An 18,632-nucleotide genomic window follows, 5' to 3' on the forward strand; every position below is an offset into this window, starting at 1 on the left:
TAATGGCATATAAATACTTTAGAAATATCGATTTTTGAGGGATAAAAACTCCCTTGTGGTTTCCCTGAAATTAATTTTGTGGAATTTAATTTTTGTAGGTGAAAGAAATATTCCTATATGTTAATTTTTATGTTGGGTTTTATTTTCATTGATATAATATATATCAATATGGGAATAAACAAAATTAAAATTCCAATGAAAATTTGTATTATATAATAAAACAATTCCTAAGTTTTGATAAGATGGGTACAGAGTTTATTAACACAAAAAAAATAGAATTTTTCTTGTGTTATCAGGTCCTTGTATCTGAGTTATTAAAAGTCTTTAACTGTATAGAGTTGACCTTGCATGACCTCATGCTTGCTGGATATACAGTTCCAACCCTTGTTCACAGCTTAATCAATAGTTAGTGTTATGAAATCATAGTTTAAGCAATAAAACATAAAAGAAAATTGTTTCATGTATATAAAATTAATCACTTTCTTGGTGGATATAAGGGCTACTAAACCTATGAAAAATTTATACTAACCTCAGCATTTGGTCTATATAGTAATCCTTGTATTAACCTCATTAAAAAAATGTAATTGTATAATGTCATGCTTGATAATATTTAGCCTAAATTAACTTTTTACACAACACATAATTTTCTTTTTAAAGGTTTTATAATTTGTACCATTCTTGGATATTAAGATGGTTGTTATATCTGTTCATTGCCATAGATCTTGCCTTAGCCATGTTTGAGAAGCCTGCAAATCCTGACATGCTTTGGCCAATTGGGGTGAGTTTGATTTATATATATTTAATGTTTTTTTAAGGGGTATGCATAATCACCCAGTCCATTTGCCTGTCTGTCTATCTTCTGTCTGTCCATGTGCCTTGTCAGACCATCTCCCCGTAAACAGCTGGAATGAAATTGATGAAACTTTACACAGTTGTGCAACACTACCTAAAAATGTGCTTAAAGGAATATAATTTCAGTCCTACATGTACATGGTCTAAGGGAGATAATTAAGTTTATTTACTTTAATATTCTCAACGTATGGTGGTCTAGGGTATCCTTTGTAAGTTCATACACAGTTCTAGTTTATTTGGTTTTCCATGCCAAAAAGAAACACTTTTCCTCTAGATATATATATTTAATATATAGAAGTGTCACAATTGCAAATGAGGACTATTTTAAAAAGGGTTTGCAGCACTGACTTGTTAATTATAATCTTTACAATCTCTGAACTATTTCTATAGCATACATGGACCCAGCCCCTAGGTAAAGGGGGCATTTAGGATTATCCTTGTCTGTCTAGATTTGTACATATGTTCATCCCAAAATTGGTTTCCGTTCTCTACCTTTAGTTTGCCCTAACCAAATGTTATGAAACTTATACACAATGCTTATTACCTCCAAACACAAATCAAGTACAAATTTGGGTTGTGTCGCTTTCACCTTTCTTGAGTTATGTCCCTTTTTAAATGAAAAAATTGCTAAGTTTGCAATTTCCACACTCTAACTTTACTGTGCCTCAAGTCTTAACCAAGTGTTATGAAACTTACACACAATGCTTATAACTGTCTGACCCAGATCAAGTTCAAATTTAGGTAATGCCACTTTCACCGTACTCAAGTTATGTCCCTTTATTGACCTTCCAATATTTATAAGTTGACACAATCTTCTTTAATTTTGTAATTAAATGTAATTTTAACTACATTCAATTTAATTTTCATTTATTTCAGGCAACAATTAGCGTAGAAATTATTTGTCTACTCTTCTTCCTGTTTAGATTCTGTCATGCAGTGTATTTCAGTATACCAAGAATTTTTTGGCGGGATACTAAAAATATATTGATTTTAGCAATTATTGTTGTAAGTATAGTGTTGCAAACATATGCATTTTTAAAAAATATTTATATCTATTTAGCTGTTTTTCATTTATTTAAGAATAAATAATTGTTTATAGAATCATTGGTTTAGGCAAATAGCAAATCATTTATTATAATGTAAATTTTGTAAAAAAGAAAATAGATATCAAGTACTTGTATAAAGTCAACTGAGTTATACTGGAGTTCCCTTTTTGAATGAATACATAAATGCATGTACATTCAGTTTGAATGAAAAAAAATAGTATGTAGAGTAATAAATCATTAATGTTAAATCTTTATTCAACATGTGAAAAAAATATTTCAAAAGTTTGGTAATGATTTGATTTTTAAAGAAAATGATAAAAACAAAAAAACAAAAATAAACCCTGAAATACTTCTTTCAAAAATTAAATGTCCAACATAATGAACAATTTGTGAGAGGTTTATTGAAGAGTTTTAGATGGATGAGTTAGAGATGCTTGTTCATACTCTATTTGGAAAAATGGTGAAGTTCCCATTTGCTATTGGAAACCTATAAAGTTGTTCTCATACAGGAGGTGCCATTATGTACTGGACAGTCTCTGATAGTTTCATAGAAATCTACTTCTGGTTAAGGAGGTTCAGTAAATGTGAGATAAGGACAGACAAATGGACGGTACTATTTCCCACAGTTTTTACTAGTGTGTATAAGTACTTTCAGGTCTGGTAACTTTGTTTATCAGATAAATCCACTCACTTTATTGACTCAAATTGAACAAACGAAATTTTAACTTGAAACACTGACATACATTTCTTCAATTTTCAAAGGATGAATTTAGAAGTTATTTGGAAATTAAGATTCCGACTTTCTCAGGCAAAGCTGACCTAAAATTGTTTTGGCTATTCTAATTTATGTCATTTTAGGTCGTATAACTCCCTACTTATTAATAAACACTCAGCTTTCAAATTTTTGTTTTTGAGCATTCCAGATTAATGTAAATCCAGAAAAGTGCTTCAGATGCACAAAGTTGAAAAAGTGTTAATTAAATTTGAACAGATTAGATTACTGAATTGTGTTATTTACTTTTAAAATGTGTAACATTGTCTTATCTTGTGTTTTTCAGCTAACATTTTTGGACATGATATGTTTCCTAATTTGGGATAATGTGGCACATGAGACAAACCCTATTAGATGGTCTAGACCACTTCGTCCACTGTTTATCATCAATTTCTCAGATGGAAAACAGGTAAGTTTGTGTTTTCATCTATTTTCTACTCATCCCTAGCTGAAATATAATGTTGTAAGTGTAAAATAAAAAATCTAGAAATCTAAATGACCAAATCCTCTTTTTTTTTTTAGGTTTTGCATCTATTCAAATAACGTTTTTTCATTCAAATAGTCTTTTATCCATTAAAATATTCTTTCATCCATTTAAATATTCTTTCATCTATTCAGGCTAATATTTTGGTTAAAGTTGAAGTTTTAAAGTAGCTTCAGGGTAATATGATGTGTTAATGGCATTATTCAACCCCATTCATGAATAAATTAGATATCATCTGCACAAAATGCCTCAAATATGATGTCCTTTGCACAAATGTCTCAAATAGTTTGTCCTCTGCACAAAATGTGTTTGATTGGAATGTTTGCATGATCATGTTAGAAAAACTGTACAAGGGAAGATAGCTCAATAAGGGTACCATCATTGACAAATGGACAAAGAAAATCCATTGAAAATAGATATTCTTAAAATCACATTTTTTTAAAGAAAGGAAAGAGTAAATGTATTTTTTATGTTTCTTGAGGACTAGATGTATAATGCACCATATTGAAGTAATTATTCATCATGTCTCAATTTTCTTTTAAACTTCTTACAGAGTTTGCTATGAAAAAAAATTGAAATACATATTTACTTGGTACATATCTGGGACAAAATAATTTTTCAATCCACCATTTTTTTATTTCAGATAAGAAGAGCATTTCGTAATATAAGAAGAACTGTTCCAGAAATACTCAATATTTTAGTTCTATTTTTTCTTAGTATTGCTCTGTTTGCATTGCTGGCTTTGAAATTATTCAATAAACGGTAAGATATTCACAACTGTTTAACATGTTTAAAGCTAAATGCTTTAAAATGTCTGTGGTCCCTATGTATAAACAATCAGATCCATAAATCAAATTCTTAATTCTGCTATAGCACATGTGAAAAAACCTCAGACACAAGCATTTGTAGTTTAAAATACATACTAGCACACCTCAGATTGAGTTACATAGTGTAAATGATGTAAAATGGATGTCCATTCTGCTTCAGACACCATTATATGGCACAACGGACATAAACAGTGGCATTTTTAAGAAAATTTCCTTGAATGACATCATCTTTGACCTGTCAAAATAATTAAATACTATAAACCAACTAAATTTTGTGAGTAATTTATATATGCAACTTTTGGAAGAAGAGAAATAACGCGAATGTAAATCATGACAAATATGTAACCCTTGGGTCTTCTCTTATATAAATTATCAAGAAAATTTGATAACCGCAAAAATAAATTGCCGCAAAATCAGCTGAAAAGAGCTAAACCTGAATTTAAGTATCTGCGTAAATTGATTTTTGTTTACAGTATTCATTTTGCATTCAAAGAAAATGATTTCTCATTAATATTTTGTCTGTTTTTATTGGATATTATGGGCCTCATTAGCTGAGATGTCTTTGTATGTGGTTAACAGCTACCTATACAGATCACTTAGGCTAGTACAACTATAGTAAGGGTTACAGTCTAGTGCCTATCACTTACAAAAAAAAGTGAACTTGATCTTTTTGATTGAGATAAAGTTTTTTCATTGTCCCATTGTAGCTTGTTGGTTTACCCTGGGATATTTGTTGTTATCCACAAATAAAAATATTTCTTCAATCCATGAAAATTGGTATCCACGAAAAAATAATGAATCCACAATATCTAGTATTGAAGTTTTGAAATTCGAGTAGCACATATCAGTGCCAAACTTATCTTCAGAAGAATGAAATTAGAACAAGTTAACATACAAAAGTGTATCACAAATTATATTAAGTAACATGAATGTAATTCAATTTTATTTTTATTTTGATAAATGTATATTTTATGTTTTAGAAACCTTACATATCCAGATGGTAAACCTTATTTCAAAGACTTTTTTGAAAGTGTATGGGACCTTTATGTTTTAGTTACAACTGCCAATAACCCTGATGTCATGTAAGTACTTTAAACATAATTAAATATTCAAAACACAATCCAACCTTGTATTTAGGTATGTTTTATCATAATTACTACTTTAGACATGGTGATTTGCCACAAGATGCAGGGTTGCACCAATCTTAAATATTATTATTTGAATCATACTGTTATAGTTGAATTCTTTTAAAAGTTTTTTTTTAGGAATTATCTATAAACATACAGTAATTATAGGGTGGATGTACATAAGACAAAAACTCATGAAATAATTGGATATAATTCAATTCTGTGAATTCATTTTATGGTGGGACACCAATTTTTGTGGATTTCACAGGTATAAGTGAACCATGAACTTGAATGTTCAATGAAGTACACATTTTCAATAGGCTAATATGGAAACTTTGGCAACACCACGAAATAAAAAAATCATGAAAATACTGTTTTTCCTCCAACCACAAAAATTGGTAACCACGAAAATAAATGAATCCACGGTATAGCTAACAAACAGTGCTTTTATTGCTGTTTTCATCATAATAATACATCTAAAAGAATAAAGACTGTCCCTCACATCATCTGATACAGTCCTCTTTTGTTTAGGGGTAACCATTGCACTTTTACAAATGGGAGAGTAATCAGTCACTTTTTTGGCTAATGAACTGACTAATTAATACCTAAAGATAAATGTCTTTGCAATGTCTTCATTTCAGTGAGAAATAACGGGATATTGGTTCTATCAGCAAAATTTACATTATTTTAAGATATGATCTGGAGGATCAGCTCAGAATCATTTATTTAAATAAACAGAAAAGACTATGCAATCTAGTCAATATGGAGCTTCTCCTTTTTACATCGGGCGTAGGGTTACATGTGAGCTTGCTCACTCCAGTTCTTTAATTTTCAATAAAGTTGTGGTCACATCATTTTGAAACTAAGTACACATATTCAGTGTAATGTGAAGTTTTTACAAATAAATGCAAAGCATAGGCTCTTGTCATGAATTTTTTTTACCTGTATATCTTTATATAAATTTAGTTTCTAAAATTTTGTAACAAGAATGGTAGATTTTTGGCTGATTTTTTATTGTTGTTTTACTTGGCATCCTATAATTAGAGATTAGAATAGATAAATCCCATAAGGAGAACTCAGATAAAGTTTAGTCCAAAAGAACAAGTGCTTTCTGGGAAGATTTTTATAAAAGTTTGATCTCCTACATTGTCAAGTGATGGCATAAAAGACTAAAAAAAAATTTTCATTGACAAAATAAGTGTTGTCTGTTAAATTTTAAACCGTCAATATGAATTTCATAAAATGAGGACTGTGTTTGTTGACTAGATTAAATATTGCTTCATTGAAAAAAAAAAGATTGCACTGATCTCATTTGAATCAATTCTTTTTTTCAGGATGCCAGCATATGATGAGAGTAATTGGTTTGCATTTTTCTTCATTATTTACATTATTATTTGTTTATACATATTCATGAGCATAATTTTGGCTGCAATTTACTACAACTACAGGAATAATTTGAAAGTGAGTATTTATCATTTACCCTAATAGAAACATTTCAAATCTACTGTTCAATTTATAGTCATAACTATATTCAATTAAACTTACCAATTTGTACATTTCAAAATGCAGTTTTTGTCTCGCCTGCAACAAAAGTCGCAGAATGCGATATATAGGGATTACTTTCCAGTGGCAGCAGTGGCGTCAGTGTAAACTTTTTGTATTTAGCTTAATATTTAAGACAGTAGAAGTCCTGGAGGCTTCATACTTTGTATACAGATGCCTTATGTTATGTTATAGATGTCTGTCATATGTCTGTTTTCCTTGACCTGATTTTCATAGTTCAACGACTGCTTGAAAAAAAAGTTTAGTTTATTTGTCATGTGAATTTCTTACTCATTATGAGTAATAGGATAACTATATTTGGTATATGGGTTCCTTTCAAAGTCAACATGTCCTTCAGACAGGTTTCACCTGACCTTGACCTCATTTCATGGATCAGTGATCAAGGTTAAAAATATCTTGATTATGTCTGTTTTTAAGATACTATAAGCAATAGGTCAACTTTATATTTGTGTATGGAAAGATTTTATGGTGTACATGTCAGTCTGGCAGGTTTCATTTGACCTTGACCTCTTTTTCAAGGTTCATTAGTCGATGTTAAGTTTTTGTGTTTTGGTCTGTTTCTTATTCTATAAGCAATACATCAATTATATTTGGTATATGGAATGATTGTAAAGTGTACATGGCAGGTTTCATTTGTCCTTGACCTCGTTTTCATTGTTCATTGGTCAATATAAAGATTTCATGGTTTTGTCTGTTTCTTGTATACTTTAAGCAAAAGGTCAACTATTATCTATATTTGGTGTATGGAATGATTGTAAGGTGTACATGTATTTCTGGCTTGGTTTATCTGACCTTGACCTCATTTTCTTGGATCATGTTAAGTTTATGTGATACTTGTAGTAAAATTTATATTAAGGACTATCAACATGAAATCAATTGTGAGTAAAGCAGGCGAGACACTCTTGTGATTATTATTTGGTAATAAAAAAAATCAAGTTAAATCCATTCAGACTTCATTAGAGTTACACTGATTTATCTTTGAAAAATAAGGGTCAACAGCAGAAATTAAATTGTTTAGGGGTCAGCTGAAGGACGCCTCTGGGTGCGGGAGTTTCTCGCTGCATTGAAGACCCATTGGTGGTCTACGGCTGTTGTCTGCTCTATGGTCGGGTTGTTGTCTCTTTGACACATTCCCCATTTCCATTCTCAATTTTATTCATTTTCATTTCCTGCCAAATATGACAAATTTCATATGGTTTAGGTATAGAATCTCCAACTTGGAGATTTACAATATTTCTCTGCTCTTGATAGTAAAATTTAACTTCAACACGCCAACAAAGGGATAATTTGTATCTCATAAGTAATATAGAGGACCAAAACTGGTGAGGCTATGAATCATCAACAGGTGGTGTTAATTATGTGTGATGGCATTATCTACTTTTTATTTGGATAATTTGTATACTTCCTTATATTTTTTGGTCGTTCTTGTAACCAGTTCCGACTCAGCAATTTGAGTTTAATGAAAGGAAAACAACAGTTGATTCTCAAACTATCAGATATTTATTGAAAATGCAATTTTTTCTCTTTTTCTTTTTTGATCAGTCTTGAATGTCTGCCACACAAAATTTAAGAAAATCATTTAATTATGATTATTATTAATATAATTAGTAAAAAACAATTCTGATGACAGCTTACTGATTAGTAAAACCTAGTAAATTGGTGATTGATAATAAGTTCAAGTTTTATGACTTATATTTTGCTTTATATCAATGTTCATTGAATTTAGTGTGTTGGAAGGATTAAGTATTTTGCTTTATTTAGAATGAAATAAGAGCCTCTGTGTTTGGAAAAAGAAAGAAATTGAGTGAAGCATTTGAACTCCTGAAGGTTGACAGAGGTAGAAAGATGGTTGTTACTTATCTTACATGGTGCCAACTATTGAAAAAAGTAATACCAAAGAAAAGTCAGGCACACATAGACCTCTTGATGAAAATACTTGATACAGAAATGAACCATCAAATAGGTAAGTGACTTTTATGTAGGATAGAAATCTTAACTAACACTCAACAAGTCTAACCACTAAGAAATCACTATATTTTACAACTTTTATTAATTTACTTAAGGATGTATTCTTCTGACGTTTCAGTCTCGTTGAAATCTCGTTCTGGAATTATTTCCAAAACATGTGATACAAGTGGAAAATATCAATGAATTTAAAAAATATTGTGCTCAAACTGTGAAAAAATTGTGTATTTACAATAAGTAGTTTTTGAGTAATAAAATTTTCAAATTTTATAACCAATTAAATCAGTCTCATTAGCCAAAATGTTGAGAAAATGGGCGAGGGGTATAAGAAATTATTTTACCAGATACATGTTCATCCCATATCAATTTTTTCTTTTCAAATTTCTTAGATATGTATTTTTTCAATCACTTATAACAAAGAAGTTGAAATAATATGCTTTTAGTTCTAAAAAGAGAGAAAAATCCCAAATTTACAAAATTGACAACATGGTAAATTTGACAAGAAAAAGAAACAAAATACGTCATTTCTGGAATCATGTCTTTCACCGGAAAAGATTGCCAATTTTGCACGCCTTTATGACGTCATTTACCAGATAGAAGGTGCGCCTGTATCCCTGCTCTATTAAAAGTTTCCAGCACTTTAAGAATTGTCATTCTGAAGGGTAGTATAGAAATAATTTATGTTCCGTAAGTACATAATCTTGATTACGGTACGACTTAGGAAGAGTGACCATCTTATTAGATTTTAATTTCCCAAATATTTTGCGCAGTATAAAATCAATCTTTTCACCCGTTTGCTCAACATGTATTGGAAGTGACGATGCCTACAATTTGGTCACGTGGTGATGGAAGTCACATGACAGATTCAACTAAAAACTGTATCCCAGAACTGCCGTATTATATAAAACTTTCTTATATTAACACCTACCCAAAGTTTTTTTAAGTTACATTTATTCAGATTGGTCCACTTCATCTTTAGTGAAAGTATGAAAAAAAGTTTGATTGTGAAACTGTGATTTTTTTCATGATAATAGCCCAAAAATGGGTAAAAATTGATGAAAAATGGGGAAATCATCAAAATTGGGTACTTTCAATTGGCTGTAGCAAAAAAAGAAGTGCACCACCATATGTTTATTTCTTCACCAATTATATTTTTACAGTCATATAAACCCAAAAATCAGGTTAAGAAAAAAAGTTTAATTCTAGAAATATTTGGCTCCTCAGAGGTGTACATCTTTATTGAGCTTTTATTTTAGATCTGTCCTCTTTCTTAGCTTGTGCAGCAGTAAGAAAAGACAAATAGATATGCCACGTCCTGTCTTTGTTTTTATGCCCCATATATGGGCATTATGTTTTTCGGTCTGTGCGTTCATTTGTTCATTCATCCATTTTGACCCCAATTTCACGGTTTACTGAACATAGAAAACGATAGCGCGAGTGGGGCATCTGTATACTATGGACACATTCTTGTTGTTTGATATTTTTGTTTGTATCTATCTGATGAGTTATAGTTTGTTCTTATGTTTGTGCTGTTACACCAATGTCCCAGGTTAGGGGAGGGTTGAACGCTCACAAACATGTTTAACCCGGCCACATTCTTTATGTGCCTGTCCCAAGTCAGGAGCCTGCAGTTCAGTGGTTTTCGTTGGTTCATGTCTGTCATATTTGTTTTTCGTCAATTGTTTTGTTATAAATTAGGCCTTTAGATTTATCAATTAAATTGTTTCATATTTTTCATGTTGGGGCCTTTTATAGCAGACTATACAGTATGGGTTTTTCTCATTGTTGAAGGCCTATAATTGCTTACATCCACTTCATTTGAACTTTGGTGGATAGTTGTCTCATTGGCAATCATACCACGTGCATCTCCTTATTTTTATATAAACACAGACAGTGGGACTGTAAAACTATTCTGTCAATACTGATATACAGTTTAGGATTAAAAACATGTTATCTATATACTCTGAGTACTTTTGAGAAATCTTTAGGTAAAATTTATGAAGATTTTTAAGTTACATTCTAAAGACAAGACTTAAATCTGCTAATTTTAAAGTGCAGGTTTCTCACTAAGATGAGTCTGTGGGTCCTGGACTAATGAAAATCTGTCTGGACTCAGCATTTTAAGAACTGATGAGTCCAAAGATGCAAGGAAATCGAATCAATTGAATCAAGCTATCACAACTTAATAGTAAAAGTTTATAAGGAAGTCTAAATTTAATTTTATTTCCTTTCTGTATTTTGTATGGAGATTAAGGCATTGATATTTGTGTGAATCAACATAACCAAAAATGGTGACCCCTGATATCCTTAGTAAGAGCCCTGCAGTGACATAAACTTTTAAAGGTAGAAATCTATACAATCCATATCTTAGAAACAGATGGTCTGATGTTTCTGTCAGGGAGATGTACCTTGTCCTTGTCTAATGACTTCATTTTTTATGGTTCAGGGACTGAATCAAAATATTGTATTGGATTCTTGCTTAGTTGATATAATTTTCAGTAAATATGAGATCAGGTATAAGCTCAACTATATTAGGTCTATAAAATCATTTTTAAAAAAGAGGCAGAAGATACTAAGGGGACAATTAGAAATCATTAGTTGAAGAAAAACAGATAATACCATGGTCAAAAGAAAGCAAAGACAAACAGTCTACAATACACTACACAGAAAACTTATGATTGAGCAACACAATAGTAGTATTTTCTGGAGGTTCCAGTAGTAAAGTGGGAAAATATTGTATTGTTGTTACGCTTCTCATAAATATTCAGATGATTGAACAAAATTAACCAATCAAGAAGTTAAATTTTGTTTTACGATATACTTGGTGTTTTTCAAGTGCTCTCTTTCTAGCAGATGTTTAACACAGTAAGCTCCTTTTATAATTGCTAATTGCAATTAAACTTTTGATTTTCTATCTATATACATGTATGTATTTGCTGATTAATGGTGAGATCTTACATTGTTATCCTTAGATAGGCTTGAGCATTGACATCAGATATAGGTTTCCATTCATATTTAGATATATATAAGGATTTCATTGCTTTTACCTGGACGGCCTTGACTATCTATGATGGGTAAAATTCAGAGATATAAGCGATTAAACTGTATTGATATATACATTATACATATATGATATTTGTAATGTTTGTACTGCTGGACATTAATTGAAATACAATTATAGTTGGCGTCCATCACCTTCAACAGGCTTTCTGCTAATTTGCAATTGTGTTTTAGTTATTTAGCCATGGAGTATAGGTAATACTTAATAAAATTTTTGGGAAGTGGATCTTTATGTGATATTGGATTCACCTCACTTTGACATCATCTTTATTGTTCATTCATTAGTGCTACCTTTTTATGGTTTGGTTAACTTTTCAGTTGCTATGACTAATAAGTCAACTACAGCAATTCAGAACTTTTTGCAATTTATTATTATGGTGAAAATTGTGACAGGATAAGTGTCTCAAAAATAAAAACTCACACTTTTATTTTAAAAGTATTATTTGTATGCAGATTTTCTGAAATCAAAATAATTAAATTAGTATTTGTGTCTAATGTTGAACAATCATAATAAAAAAAAACATGCAATGATACAGAATCATTGTAAGATGAACACCTCTATCTGACAATGGTCGCCTGAGTTTGACCTCTTCTCTTTGGTAGTAAAATTTTAATTAAGTATTTGTATTTAATGTCATCAAAACAAATATAAACAACTAAAAGGAATGTTTATGAGATAGAATAAAATTTAAAGGAAAAGTAACATTTTCAGAAATATTCTTTATCTTTCAGTGAAAAAAGAATTCCTTAAACTAGCAGACCTCTTGCAACTTGAACTGACAGAGGTTACTGATAGAATGACATTTTTAGAGAAATATATTCCAACTATTTACAACTCAGCAATCAGTAGAGTACTGAAAAAAGTTGTAAGGCATAAGTATGTTATCAATTAGTTGTGGTTGATCTTTAAGTCTGCTTTTTTATGTCCAGTTTTTTGGTTAAAATAGTACATGAAGTTGTCACATCAACTTGAAACTTAGTGCAAATCTTCATTATGATGTGAATTTTTTAAATCATATACCAAATTACGGTTGTGACCCAAAATTCCTTGTTCACTGAACATAAAAAAGTGATAGTTTGAAACATGTACATTATGATATTAAAGTTTTTGGTTAAGTTTACCATGAAGTTGCGGGAGCATCAACTTAAATATAGTACACATATTCATTATGATGTGAACTTTTAAAATATGCTGTATTACTGTTTTGATATCAATTACGTGGACTGAACAAATAGATTTATAGTGCAAGTAGGGCATGGTGTCCTATGAACACATATTCTTGTTTATTTACTCATTATTTGACAGCAATTAAAATTTCAGAATGAACTTGTACTGTCTAAACAAATTATCAGTTAAACAGTCTTAAACTGTTTATCTTAATCAACATGTAGCATATAAACATGTATATGCAACACTCCTAAATAAGTCTTTTACTCTCTAAATGGTCTAGGTTTTCCCGTTGTGCTTATAGATGTTACTCAATGTCAATACATGCCTAGTTTCATGTGTGAAGCCAAAATGTGGTTATTTTCTTTGTCAAAACCTGTCCATTTTTATTTAATTCCATTTCAAAGGAATATTAAACATTTAAGTGTTAAAATAGTTTATTTTCAAATTACCTACCTTGTTTCCAACTTAGTATTTTTGGCCAAGCATGACAACTTCAAAGTTGGACAGACTGTATTCCCTGTCAATGCATCCTACATCTTCATGTGCTAAAGTTTTTAAGATTTTGTAACCCTCTTTTTATACGCCCGTTTGCGGGACATATTATGGTATATATTTGTCTGTCCGTCGTAAACACAATAACTCAAAAACACTTTCACTAACTTTAATGAAACTTTGGTGAATTGAATTCATCTATTGATGTGAGCTCCCTTTCGATTTTTATAAGCATAACTAATAGAGCCAGGAACCCCAATAAACAGCCCTGTAAAGGTGTTTTTTTAACTTCAATTATTAAAGTATATTTAATGTGTATGTATTGCTAAATGTATGATATTTGAAAGTATAATAAAAAAGTTGTATATCTGCTTTATATCTATAAAGATATTAGCCTAAAATAGGAAAAGATTTCATTTTCGACAATTTTTTCTAGAAATTTTCCTTTTTCCACGTTTTTTCATGATTTTATATGTGGTACCACCCCTTGTACATTGAAATTTTTGTGGAAAAGTAAAAAATAAGGTATATTAAATATATTTCAGGAAAAATAATTCACCTACAATATGATGTCACAAATATGTCACTAATGATGCAATTGGTGAAAAACTATTGAACATTTTAGCATATGTTTTCATCAAATTTTCACCTCATTTTCGCAGAAAAAAAAAATGAACCCCCTTTTTATTCAATAAATTTCTGATATGACATTGTGGAGTTATGGAACTTAACTGGTTGAAAGGTCATCGAAAACTGTCCATTTTTCACACTTTAGACGGTTATACGGTTATAGAATTATTTTTTTTAAATCGGGCCACAAACTTAGTTGAACTTTAGGTAGGATTGATAGTGCCAAATTATTCATGTTTTGTGTCAATGGGTACCACTGTGTGTGCATGTTGTTTTTTTTTTTTTGGGGGGGGGGGAGTATATTTGAGGAGTGTTCACAGTTAGTATTTCATAGTTGATCGTATAAATTCATTTGAATCATAAAGAGGAGCAAAAAAAGGTGACAGACGTATCATGCGCTTATGGCGCTGCTCTTTATTGATCTTATTTTTGTGATCTCTTTTTTTACCAAATAAGTGTGATGCATCTACAAAGTAAATTTTATTCCAAGATCCCCAATGATAGATTATTCTTGTGGAATATGCTTTGTATAGACAGGGATCCAATTTGTCCTACAGAAAAAAATAATTCCTTTTTCCAAAATTCGAAAATTGGAATCAAAGTCAATAACTTTAAAATTGACCATTGCTGAAAAGTGAAATTCAAAGGAATATATTTACCTTTGAAATCTGGATTAATATAAAAGCATTATCTAAGGTAAATAATAAAAGATGTCTGAATATTTTGTTATCATATACCATAATACATTTATTTTACAGAGTTTTTCGTTATTTCTTTGATTTCCTGATATTTGTGAATGCCTGGTTCATTGGATTTGATGTTGACAAAGCTGATTGGTTCTTCCTTGCCTTGTTTACTGTAGAAATTCTTCTCAAGCTGTACACATTTGGACCAAAAGAATTTTTTGTTAGATTTTGGAATTCGTAAGTATAAAAGTTTTCTTTCAATAAATTTTTTTCACCAAGTTTTATGCATCCATATGGAATAGACTTTTATTTCAGTGAAAACAATTTTCTATTGTTTTCAATTTCAATTGATTTTTCTTCCGTTTTATAAAAATTGATTTTTTTGAGAGTGCTAAATATCAATTAAGAGACAAATATGCACTTTTATAAAGCAAGAATCTTAAGAATGTTAGCTACTCTATTTCAAAATAAGCTTTTTAAAAGATTGTTATAAATTAATAGAATATATATATATATATACGAACTAAAAAAGCCGAAAAAAATGCAAGGTCCCTGTCCTTGTTTTTGAGATATTAGCCATTGAAAATTTGACAGGAAAAGATCCTCACTAGATTTTTCTTACAATTAACATTGGCTTCTTTTTTTCTTTCAATAACTATGAAAAAGTAACAAGGATTTTATTAGATTTTCAAAAACGGATTTTTAAATTATATTTAAAACAAATTATGAAAAGAAAAGTAGGGGTTAGCAGGCAATTTTTTTTAATGGCACCACAGTCATGGATGAAACCAGAGGATTCTAAATATCTTACAAAAAGTCAAAAACAAGACTGGCGACCATCCTTAACTAATCTGCCCTCCTACAAAAACTGGTTGTATAATTTAAAAAACACCTGAGATAAGAGAAACTAAGAAAGAAAAACTTGAAATGAAAGCATGGAGTTTTTTTTCACAACTAATTTACTGATTACTTTTCTTCTTTAGATTTGACTTTCTGGTGGTGTTTTCAGCTGTAATTGCCTCAGCTATAGAGGCTGCAGAGGGAGCATGTAAGTGCCTTCTGGAATTGAAATAAGCACACATTTATTTATTGGTTATTTTTTAATCTAATTTATTTTACCTTGACTAAAAGTCTTGATTAACAAAAATTTGCTGGTACAGAGTTTTGAGGTAGGAAAATAATTTTTAAAAATATATCTGTATTTGGGGAAAATCTGAAAAGTCAGGATTCATTAACATTAGTGAGATAATAATTTTCATGGATTTCATTTGTAGGGGACAACATATCTTTCAGTCATCTTGAACATGCATGAAATATTTGCCACTGGATATTAAGCAAACATTTATTAATCATATTTGTCAGGATGCTGTCTAATGAAACATGTGAATGTTTTTTGCAAGTTATTTTCTGAATTAGAGTGCTATTATTTTTTATGGCACTGCAAAAAGATGTCAGGGCCATATAGTTATCCTTATCCATCATTCTGTCATTCTGTCATTCCGTCATTCCTTAATGAACAGTTATGTGGACCTTTTTCCTAAACACCTTCACATATTGAGCTCATTTTTAGTATGTGAGTCTACAATGATGAATAACAGATCAAGTTTACATTTTGTTATGCTCCGCTGATTTTTGTCTAAATTAGGGGCTTTAAACTTTGAAAATTTCATGAAAAAAGCAGTTATAGACTTTTTTCTAAAAGCCTTCACATATTGAGCTGATTTTTAGTATGTGAGTCTACTATGATGAGTTACTGATTGAGTTAACATCTGGTTTCGCTCCACTGATTTGTGCTGAAATTACAGGCTTTGGTCCACTGATTTATACTGAAACAATGGGCTTTAAACTTTGAACATTTTGTGAAAATGACAGACTTTCATTCTCCCACTCCTAAAAATGGCTTAAGGTTTTTTTTTCGTGAGTGGGGCTATTGTGTCGTTCTGACACATCTAGTTTTTATTGCCTCAAATATTATTTTCAAGTTATGAAGTGTTTTTATTTATTATGAAGAATAGTAATTATAAGAGTAATCAAGCACTCTTTTGGAATTGTCATAGTTACCATTAAAAACTGACATATTATTATTATTTAAATTGCAGCAAGAGAAGAATTCAAAACATTAGATTTGCTGCTTGTGTTGAGAGTTCTCAGACTTGTGAAGATTTTTGGAAGCATACAAAGGTATTGAATTTAATTATTTTTTTATGCATAAAGTCTTAAAAGAGTTTTAACCATATTTTGAAAGCAATAACACTAGAAAAACAATCCTTCTACACTTATAGAATAACTAATTGAAGAATTCAAATAGAGAAAAATATTCAACGAGTGACCGAACAACACATTAATTCACGAATGCGCGTAGTGCATGAGTTAATTATCAGTGTTGTTCAGTCACGAGTTGAATATTTTTCGATATTTGAATTCTTTGATTAGTTATTCTTTTTATTACATTGGCAAATGGCTTTTTTTAATGAAATTAATTAACGCATTTACAATTTGTTTTGATCCGACGTTATCGACGTCTTGACAACGCCTATTGTTGTATGACGTCAGAGGAGTGAAATAACCACGTTTATTTCACATGTGAAATTATCGGTTTTTATTACAATGGGAAATCAATGTAATTCATTGCAACCAATGTAATTATACCTTTAATTGCACGTTAAATGTTAATTACTTAAATTTTTTTGCAGTGTGAGAATTTAATAAGGTTATTGAAAATTTTCATTTTGGTTTATAACTGTGAGTCAAGTACCAATAGATATGCAAATTGACAACAAAAACAATTCTACTTTATAAAACTTTACAAATTTTGAAAATTCTTTTGAGCATAGCTGCTGACCCTGTATCACTTGACAGAATTTTTTAAATCTTTGACAGAATCCTACTCACATAATGTACTTGAGCCCCTCCTATTTTATTTCATTTGTTTTTTGTTTTTTTTTTTTTTGGGGGGGGGGGGGGATGGGGGTTTACTTTGGCATGACATTGATTTTCATATATATTCACACGCTGCTGTACCATTTGTATCCACTTCTCTTCCTAGAACCTTAATCAGAATTTAATGAAGCTTTCTCAGAATCTTGACCATACAATTTCATTGTGTTTTATTGATTAAGAATTTCATTTTTAAAAGCTGAACATATATTTGGATTGGAGGATTTTTTCAGGAATCATACTCGCTTAATACTTATATGCCTTTAAAAGTAATAGTTGTTGAATACAACGCCTTTAAAGTTCTTTGTCTAATAGCATTGTTATATAGTTATTTTTGTATATAATGTGTAAGAAATGTTAATTTAGCAAAGAATTTGTGATTATGACTCTTTTAACTGGGGTTTCCAAAGGAAAAAGGCAGTTATTGAAATGATGAAGTACAGAGGTGTGGCCGTTGGGCAGCTGCCAGCGGTTTCCATACAATAACTTATGAACCATTCAACTAATGCTTTTCAAATTTGAATTTGTTGTTACTGATGACAAAATGGATGTCATGCATGTTTGATAAAGACAATTTAAACTTTTACTATACAGGACATATGCTCCTAAATAGATTGGAAAATAGGTTGAAAACATAGAATGTGCCAGGTCAAAGAAGCTTGAAAGTCCACATATTAGAATACATCAACTTCATTCATATTAGCTGCCCTCTTAAATTCAACAATCAGGGGCGTAGCTAGGTATCCAATAAACTGTAGGCACAAATTGCGGCAGGGGGTCTGGGGGCTGCTGAAGGCCCCCAGCAGGTCCAGGGCAGAGCCCTGGTAGGGGGTTCACGGGGGCCAAGCCCCCTGTCGGAAAACGGTTCTCAGCATTTTTGTTGCAAAATTTTGTGTACAAAAAAAATAAAATTTACTGGTAATTTTATCATAATATACATGAAGAAAAAATCAAAGAATTATAAATAATTTTACGATAACATCTGACTGATGAATTTACGCAGTACAATCGGAAATCTAA

At 30.6% G+C, this 18,632-nt stretch overlaps 1 protein-coding gene across 1 annotated transcript in view; it reads left to right on the plus strand.

The window, feature by feature from the left end:
• LOC127732672 (two pore calcium channel protein 1-like) overlaps positions 1 to 18,632 on the plus strand; it is a 36,112-nt gene that overhangs the window by 2,145 nt on the left and 15,335 nt on the right. The window contains 11 exon segments of the mRNA XM_052241836.1: positions 658 to 778; positions 1,729 to 1,857; positions 2,957 to 3,079; positions 3,798 to 3,916; positions 4,962 to 5,063; positions 6,443 to 6,569; positions 8,433 to 8,634; positions 12,429 to 12,573; positions 14,748 to 14,912; positions 15,659 to 15,723; positions 16,775 to 16,856. Coding sequence (XP_052097796.1) covers positions 658 to 778; positions 1,729 to 1,857; positions 2,957 to 3,079; positions 3,798 to 3,916; positions 4,962 to 5,063; positions 6,443 to 6,569; positions 8,433 to 8,634; positions 12,429 to 12,573; positions 14,748 to 14,912; positions 15,659 to 15,723; positions 16,775 to 16,856 — 1,380 coding nt within the window.

The sequence above is a fragment of the Mytilus californianus genome, unplaced genomic scaffold (assembly GCF_021869535.1).
Source record: "Mytilus californianus isolate M0D057914Y unplaced genomic scaffold, xbMytCali1.0.p SCAF_26, whole genome shotgun sequence".
NCBI classification, from domain to species: domain Eukaryota; kingdom Metazoa; phylum Mollusca; class Bivalvia; order Mytilida; family Mytilidae; genus Mytilus; species Mytilus californianus.